Below are 9,270 nucleotides of genomic sequence, written 5' to 3'. Positions count from 1 at the left end.
TTGATGAAGGGGCAGTACTGAAGGCAGAGACCATGAAAAAGGAAACTGCCAAGTTCAGGCAGGATACCGTGTCCACAGGGATGGAGAGGAGAAAAACACTGACTGTACAAAGTGGCAAAACTGGTAAGACCTGACAACTGATCAAATCAGGGAGAAAAAGATGCCCAGGTTTCCAGCCTGGGGAGCTAGGGGCGGGGCGCAGGAATGATGTATCCTTTCGAGTATCAGGACCCTCGGTGTGAATTGCCGAGTTCTGGGGATGCCTATAACTCTGAGGGCAAACCAATAATGCGGGCTACATGCCCAGTAAAATGGGTATTACTGCGGCCACAGGGCCCTGGCACCTGAATCTAGAAAGTGCTCCGTCAATCACAGCCACAATCCTTAACTCTTGTTTGCTGACAAGTTTGATTCACTGGTGGCTTTCAAAAACCACCGGTCCTTTCCTCTGTTGCTCTCAGGAGTAATGTCTTTGAGTAAAATTATTCCAAAATTCAGATCATCTTCTTAAGACAAATATCCTAAAATATTAACTTGCTTATAGTTGAACACTCTACATAGGAGTACACTGAATTTCATCACTTTGAGAACTATTTTGCACTTTTTCTTTGCTAGAAATAATATGTTTTGCTGGGATCATTTATGGCTTTGCCAAGAGTGTGCTAACACCTAGTTTTAAAATTTTCAGGCACAGATTGCACACATCTCTACAGCCCATAATAGTGGATGCTGAGCCTTTCATTTTCTGTGTGTTGAAACAACTGCAAGTTGTTTTCTGAGGAAGGCTGTGTTTTTTTCAGCAGAAACTCGCTGTATTCCCTGATTCTAGGTTTATATTGCGGAGGGGGTCATGTACACACCCTGATAAATCTCCCACATGCTCATAAACAGCTTTCTCTATGAAGAAGTCTTTGCCTTCTCTGCAGATTGTTCTCATTCAACATATTCCCAAATGAAGAATTTGTAGGTAAAATAGTAGTAATTTGTTAAAGCATTTTGAAGACAGAATTGGCTGCATTGATTTCCAGGCAAATTGTAATAACTTATACTTTCATTGGTTGTGTATAACGGTTCCAGTTTCATAACAATATCATTGACGTTGGATGTTGCACGAGGTTTTACTTTAATCTATGCCAATTTAATAAATGAAAACTAGAATATAGATTTAATATCTCTATCTTTAAATATTAGTGAGGTGTAACACTTTCAACATTTATTTGCCATTTTTTTTTCATGTGATACGTTTTGCCTATTACTAGGTTTGGGCTTTTTGCTCAATTTTATAGTAAAAAAAATTTGTCCTAAATTTTCTGCATCTTAGCACTTTCAAATAAGTGGGATTTGAATTCGTTTCCACTGTTTTTTACCCCGTATTTTTCTATATTCCTGGTCTTCGTTTTCTGCTTTTCACGGTCCTTTTAGCTGCTCTTTCTTAAACTTTTCAGTGGAATAACTAGTTTACTCGTTGGTAATGAACACATTTTTCATTGTTACAATTTGCATCTCATTACAATATAAACATATTCAGGTTTTCAGTCCTTGGCATTACTTAAAGAAGGCCATTAGATGTGTGTCACGTGTGAGAGTGAGGTTTGTGGCTGAGAAGCAAGCCTCTCTGCCACGGAGCAGAACCAGCCCCCCTTAGGTATGGCACCGAAGTCCCATGAAGCTACTTCCCAAATTTGGTTCCACAAAGAGCATCTTGCTCAGGCATTCCATGAGTTTATGGTCTGGAGAAAACTTTATAAGCAATCATAAATGAACTAAACACAAACAAGAAATACTAGACCAATATGCCACTTTACTGGGCCAGCTAAACCTCCTTTGGGGACAGTTCTCAGCTGGGGCATTGCTGTCTCCTTCAACAGACATTTGCTGTTGTAAAAATAACTAAACATTGCTTATGGACAAATGCGCGGGACTCTCTGACCCAAGGAGTTTATAGGAAACTGCCTCCCAGTTTTTGGAGTACCTGACCACTTAGACAACTTGAGGAAGACCTCCTGCGGCCTGGCAGGTCCTGGGGCAGGGATCACTGTCCTGGAAGGCTCAGCTCTGCAGGTGCTAGGAGTAGAGTCTGCATCTTGTGGGTTCCTCTCCTAGTCAGCTTCCTAAGGGGCAGCGCTGTAGGACCAAGGACAGAAATCGTCGAGTGAAGAGCGGATTGGACGTGAAAACAGATGCTACCGTGGCCTGTAAGAGAAAAGAAGGAATCTCTGGGCACATATACAGATAAAATCATGAGCAAAAGTGGTGAAGCAAGGAGTAGCTGCAATCCAAGTATATACATGGTGTGAAGAAGCTAAGCACCATGGGAGGGGCTGCTGTTACAGCAGCTGTGGTGGCGCCTCTGATCTGCCACTAGGTGGCAAGAGAATTCCACCATGGCTACTAACCTCATCTGGGACTTCGGCTTCACCCTAGAAGCGGGATACGGGATTGGATTTCTTCCTTCTGATAAGACAGTGGCAGGCAGGGTTGATAGTCCCCAGTCCAAGGGAAGAGACTATGACCACAGGAACGTCCCTTTGTGTACGCCAACCTGGTGTGTGCTTGAATATCCTTCCTCAAAACACTCAGGCCAGTTCATTCCCATGTCCCTTTCCTGCCTAGACCAGGTTCATAGCCAAGGGCTGACCGCGGTTGTTCAGCAACTTCAGGCGTTGCCGGCTGACTTCCCCTACATGTAAGAATTGACCCTTTCCCCCAGGACCTTCCCCTAGAACTCTGTGTTGCTAGGAATCCCCCCGCCACGCCCTCCCCTAACCCCGCCACTGCTGCCGGCAATCTGCAGGGTTTCTAGTTCAATGAAGCCTGTTTTTTTTACTGTTCCCTGTTATAAGCCTGGATATCCTGCAGGGAGCACGTTTCCATCCCGGTAGCAGTGGGTTAATGAAACCCAAATTTGAACTGCTGGACATCCCCACACGGGACACATGATTGACAAATGCCCCTTTGGCCAATTTTTCCATGCAGCCGGACCACCTGGTTATTCGTGGTCCTGCAGGCAGAGGGCCCTTCTTCCCCATATACCCTTAAGGACATTTCTGCTTCTAATAACAACGTTACTGGCTGGGCACTGACGTCTGTGCTTTAATTAATCTCCTGGAGGCTTATCTCTTCACCTACAAAATGGAGATAATAACGTCTCCTTTGAAAGAGTATTGTGAGAATTGAAGGAGACCAGGTATACAACCCCTTCCTGATTCAGCCTCACTGACTTGTGAAGTTTTGTTTTGGTTTAATGGAAATCTTATGTTTTACCACCCACTGAAATCACTGCATCCTTATAAAGATGAATGGAGTACTCCCCTTGGAAAACAATTCCATCACCGTGGTTTTTTCTATGACTGAGAGCAGTCTTGGTATTCATGTCTATTCAGAGAATACGGCAAAACTTGGCTTCCACCATCTAGTGTAAAAATTAGAATAAAGACAAACACTTCTGTTATGCTGAAAGTATATTTATATATATAGATATAGATATTTACTTCTCTGTAGACAGTTTTTACTGATGAGTCATTTGAACATTCAAAGAACAACCGATTACAATGCTACATGAACTATACCAGAATGAGATAGATAGCTTCTCAATTCATTTCACAAAGCCAGCACAAAGCTGATACCAAAACATAACAATTATAACACAAAACAGAGAACCACAGATCTCACTTAAAAATACAGATGCCAAAATACAGAACAGAACAGTAGCCGATTGAAATCAACACCACATGAAAAATGCACAAAGCTTTGGCAGATACGAAACCAAGTTGAAAATCCAAACTTGCACGCGTGGAACTGGAACACAAACACCAGAAACAAAAATGTCCCCCCACCCTGTCAGGGGCCTCTGGCCAGGGAAACACAGGAGCGAGATCTCTGCTACACCTATTAGTGGGGAGGGGGTCTGCTGGTGGGGCCGTGGGCACTGTCACTGCTGTCAGGTTCATCCTCATCTGTGTCTTCCCACTCACACTCTGCCAGCGCTTCAAGGTAATGGAATGGCCAGCACCGTGGATCTTTCTTATGGAGCTTGGCCAAAAACCTCAGGACAAGCATCTTGCTCGTTTCCAGGAATGCTCGAGGGCCCCAGAGGAACTCATACTCTGCGGGCTCAGTGTAGGGGATTCGCCTGTACTCTAGGTACTTCTGCCTGACAAACACTTCGGTGATGAGCTTCCTAGTATTTCCAAAGAGACCATTCGTCTCCCGGACATCCAACCCTAACTTGAACAGAAAATTAAAGATCAAATCCTCCCTGACACAATTGCCTTTCATAAAGATGAGGCTCAAGACCACCATCAGGAGGCCGAACTTGGGCCTGTCTAAATAGGATGCCACCAAATCCCCTGTAGGGTAGCCCAGCTTGTTGATGATAATATAAGCGTGGTTTTTGGTATCAATTTCTTTCAATTGATAACCAAAGGCACACTCCAGCTTATTGTTGGCACGGCTGATGATATCTAAGCACTCATCTTTATACTCTCTGATGATGACTTTCACCATCTCCGAGCGCTGGACGGGCACCTTGGCTTGGTCCTTGACTAAGAGGAACTGCACCAATGCATTTGCTCTCTCATCCAAGGGAGACAAGGACTGCGCCTCCACCTTGGAATTATCCTGGGTGGCACTGGATCCCGGAGAGACACCTGCAACCTCAGACACAACCAAGGGCAGAGGGCTCCTTGGGCTTTCAGAGAGACCCAGAGCCCTGGAGGTGCTCGGGCCCTCCCAGGCACTCAGGGCCCAGGATGTGCTGGGCCCTTCCCAGCCACTCAGGATCCTGGAGGTGCTAGGGCCCTCCCAGCCACTCAGGCCACGGGGGGTGTTTGGGTGCTCCCAGTCACCCAAGACCTGGACAGGGCTTTGGACCTCCCAGTCACTCAGGTTCAGATTCTCCCAGGGCCTTGGGCCCTGCCAGTCATGAAAGGCCAGCGTGTGGCCACGGCTGTCGTCTCGGGCTTCCAGATGTTTCTTCTTCCGGGTGGCCTTGCCGGAGCGGCGTGGCATCTCCACGGAGGTCTTGGAGGCCTCTTGAGTGGTGGCAGTTGCCTGGGGGGCAGCTGCTGTAGCCATCAGGAGGGTGGGCACTGCCTGGGATGCCTTTGAGGCATTCATGTTGGGCTGTGGGGCCCACGGAACTGCAGGCAGGGCCTCTACACAGGCAAAGGGATCCTGCAGAGCATATGGCAGTGACTTTGGGGCCTCTGAGGCAGCAGAGGGGCCTTTAAAGGCATTCAGAGAGGCAGGCTGAAACTGGGAGGTAGCTGGGAAGACACTTGAGGAGGGAGCAAAGGTCTCCGGTGTGGCAGGCAAGTTTTTCCAGGTGGCTGGCAAGTGTGCTCGGGCAGCTGACACTGCCTTGGGAGCACAGAAGGTGGCAGCAAAGATCATGCGGTCTTTTGAAGGGGCCCTGCGCTCCTTTGAGGAGGTCCTGCGCTCTTTAGAGGAGGCCCTGCGGTCTATAGAAGAGGCCCTGGATTCTCCTGATGGAGTCATCAATGATTTAGCGGAGCCCAGGGGAAAATTTGCCGCTGCTAGGGGGGGTCCGGGCTGGGCCTGCAAGACCGCAGGCGGTGTCTGCCAGGAGGGCTGGAGCTGCAGTGTGGGCAGCTCGGCTTGCGGACCCGTGGTCTGGGGCGGCTGGGGGGGGTAGCTGGATTTGCACAGCTTTTTGGGAGGGCGGGGCTCCCTGAAAGGGCTGCTCCAGCTGAACCATGGGGGGAGCCTGCCTCTGGGCCTCCTGGGCAGGCAAGGGCTGCCAGAAGTGGGTGGGGGCCTTCTGGGCCTGCCAGGCCAGAGCCTGTGTCTGCTGCACCTCCTGGAACTCCATTGACGTTGGTATCTCGTGTGGCACTGGGGGCTGACCTTTGGGGGCCTGCCAGATGATGGATGGGCAGTGCACAGCCTGCGGGGCAGACAGTGGGGCAGACAGCGGGGCCGGCAGCACAGGCTGGGGCACCTGCGGGCCAGCGGGCGGCGCCGCGGGTACCTGCGTAGCAGGTGGGGCCGTAGGCACCTGCGGCGCCGCCTGCACCTGCGGGGCCGGCAGCCTAGCCTGCGGGGCCTGCCGCAGTGGAGGTGGGGGTGGCAGGGCCTGCCAGAGAGGTGGCTGGGTGGCCAGGACCTGTGGGGCAGGTCGGATGGGCGGAGGCGCCTGGCGGATCAGCGGTGGGGCCTGGCGGATCACAGGTGGGGCCTGGCGGATAACAGGTGGGGCCTGGCGGATCACAGGTGGAGCCTGGCGGATCACAGGTGGGGCCTGGCGGATCACCGGTGGGGCCTGGCGGATGACCGGTGGCGCCTGGCGGATGACCGGTGGCGCCTGGCGGATCACCGGTGGGGCCTGGCGGATGACCGGCGGCGCCTGGCGGATGACCGGTGGGGCCTGGCGCACTGGTGGTGGGCCAGGGCGGATGGGTGGTGGGCCAGGGCGGATGGGCGGGGGCCCCTGGCGCACAGGCGGCGGCACCTGCCAGGCAATGGCTGGTGCCTGCCAGGTGACCTGCGTGGTCTGCCAGGTCAAGGGAGTGGCCTGCCAGCCTTGCGGCGTGGCCTGCCATCCTGGCGAGGTCGCCTGCCAGCCCGGGGGTGTGGCCAGCTGCGCTGGGGGTGCCTGCGGGCCCTGGGGAACCTGCGGAGGAGCCCTTATAACTTGAGACTGGATTTGCAGGATCAGAGGCTGAGCCTGCGGGGCCCAAGAAGCCATCGGCTGTGCAGGTGGGGCCATCGGCTGTGCAGGTGGGGCCGCTGGCTGTGCCATCGGTGCTCCTGAAGCTGGAGGCTGGGTCATTGGAGCTCTCGCACCTGGAGGATGAATCATCAGGACTCCTGGACCTGGAGGCTTGGCCATCGGTGCTCCTGAAGGCGGAGGCTGGGTCATCACGGCTGCAGGAGGCGGCTGGACCATCGGGGCTCCCGGAGCAGCAGGCTGGACCATCAGGACTCCCGGAGTCAGAGGCTGGGCCATCAGGACTCCCGGAGCTGGAGGCTGGGCCATCGGTGTCCCCGGAGGGGGAGGCTGGGCCATCGGTGTCCCCGGAGGGGGAGGATGAGCCATCGGTGTCCCCGGAGGGGGAGGATGTACCATCGGGGTCCCAGGAGGAGGAGGATGAACCATCGGGGTCCCAGGAGGAGGAGGATGGGCCATCGGGGTCCCCGGAGGAGGAGGATGGGCCATCGGGGTCCCCGGAGGGGGAGGATGGGCCATCGGGGTCCCTGGAGGGGGAGGGTGGGACATCGGGGTCCCCGGAGGAGGAGGATGGGCCATGGGAGCTCCGGGAGCCGCAGGATGCACCATCAGGACTCCCGGGGTCGGAGGCTGGGCCATCGGGGCTCCCGGAGGCGGAGGATGCACCATCAGGACCCCAGGAGTTGGAGGCTTACCCATCGGTCCCCCCAGCGGGGGAGCCGGGACTATCGGGCCCCCCAGGGCAGGAGGCTGGGTCATCGGAACCACCGGGGCGGGCAGCTGGCCCTGTGGGGCCTCCCAGGCAGGCTGAGGTGCCTGCCAAGCGGCCAATGAAGCCTGCAAGTCAATTGGAGGTGGATCCCAAGGGACTGGCGGAGCCCGGGAGGAAGCGGGCGGGGCCCGCATCAGAACCGTAGGGCGGCTATAGACAGGCGGCTTCGGGGCCTCCGCTGGAGGACTCGAGTCACCCAGATTCTTACTTAGCTGCGACATGTCCCTTTGCTGACAGCTGGTGGGTCTTTTCCTCGGACAGCTGCTGGGCCTTTTCCTCCAGAGAGAAGAGAATGCCTACGTGGCTGTTCAGAGGCTCCCTCCCTGCTGAATGCTGAATAGGAAGTGAGTGCTGCTCGCTCCGCAGCTTTCCGCAGTAAGGAGGAGGGGGGAAGGGGGCTCAAGCCCGCCCCTTCCCCGCCCCCGACCACCACAAGTGGATATTGCATAGGGGCGTCTACCGGAGTCCTGGCTGACACAAGATCCCTTCTCACTCTGTCCAGTCCCCAAATGCAGACCAGTCAGACTCCACATGGATGAGTTTTCACAGGGGAGTGACAGGAACCGATCCATGTTTTAGAAAAATCACGGTACTGCAGTGTGGAGTGGGAGCAGACCACTGGAAACATGGAAGGTATCCAAGACCGGGGGGAGATGGTGTGGTCTGGGCTAAGATGTGAGGCGGAGAATGAGAAAAGTGTATTTACATAAGAGAGTTTCAGGAGTTATAGCAGACAGATACCTGTATTATAACTGAATAAAGGAGTCAGAGACATGGAAAAGGCACACAAGTCCCTGTCTGGAGAAAGTGGAAAGTTGCAGGACTGTTCCTCTCTCAGGGTCCCAGGAGAGGCACACGGGAAGAGAGGCTGATGAGTGTTGGCAGACACAGGGCATTTGCGGTGCTGTGGGACTGCCAAGGAGAGATGCCCTGTAGGCACTCCTGTATGATGTCTTGGGAGTCCTGCTTGGCTATTCCTCATAAAAATAGAGTTGTGGGAGGGAATGTGGTTGCACTAGATCTTGAAGAACACAGGCATGTTAGAGACACATGGAGAAAAGGGATAGCAGCGAGTAGAGAGAGAGGAAAAGAAGTCACGGAACTGAGACACGCCACAAATCAGTGGAAGACAGCCTTTTTCGTATGGGGAAAACTGCCTGTGGAATGGCTCGGATGCAGGAACAGAGTAGGTTTCTCAGTGTTTTTCAGTTGCAGAACAGGAAAGAAATTTTTAAAATGAAAACCAAATAATGCACCTGAAGATAACAAAATGGGTATATAAATAGATCAAAAATTGATACATTTGGACATATAGGAAAAACAGGCAAACAATAACAAAATTTCTGGGGAAACTACTCGTGACAAAAATCAGTTTAAATATGAGACAAATCAAATATTAACAGATAAAGCAGACGACAATAGTATTATTGGACAATGCTATACAACTTTATGGTGAGAGGAAGTGATAATCTCAGTAGTTGAAAAGTTTTCTGGAAATATACAAAGTACTAAATATCAAGGATGTTTCGTTTAAATAGGCTGTTGGCAGCCTAGGGCAGGAGTCCAGAGTGACAAAATGTGCCACCAGGGGGCAGATGAGGATGATGAAGGGTACACCCCACTCCTCCCCAGGTACCCTTAGCCAGGGGTCCTCAAATTTGGTAATTTATGGATCCAAGGGAAGGTATGTACACACTCCTAATGTTATTATTGCCTTAAATAATAATAGAAGAATTTGGGGGTAAAGTTTCAGTGATTTTCTGGACATTTAAGGGATGCTGTTATTCCCAGGAAACTCTTTGCAAAA

General features: G+C 52.2%; 1 protein-coding gene across 1 annotated transcript; it reads right to left on the bottom strand.

The window, feature by feature from the left end:
- Nucleotides 1-3,457: 3,457 nt before the first annotated feature.
- MAGEL2 (MAGE family member L2) lies at nucleotides 3,458-7,933 on the bottom strand. The gene is given in 3 exon segments (XM_008017382.3): nucleotides 3,458-5,652; nucleotides 5,654-7,528; nucleotides 7,672-7,933. Coding segments are annotated over 2 exon segments (3,558 nt in total). The 5' UTR covers nucleotides 7,451-7,528; nucleotides 7,672-7,933; the 3' UTR covers nucleotides 3,458-3,891.
- Nucleotides 7,934-9,270: the final 1,337 nt, after the last annotated feature.

Source organism: Chlorocebus sabaeus, chromosome 26 (assembly GCF_047675955.1).
Source record: "Chlorocebus sabaeus isolate Y175 chromosome 26, mChlSab1.0.hap1, whole genome shotgun sequence".
Classification (NCBI taxonomy): Eukaryota; Metazoa; Chordata; class Mammalia; order Primates; family Cercopithecidae; genus Chlorocebus; species Chlorocebus sabaeus.
The sequence above is the reverse complement of the archived record's forward strand: the minus strand, read 5'-3'. Positions and strand labels throughout refer to the sequence as shown.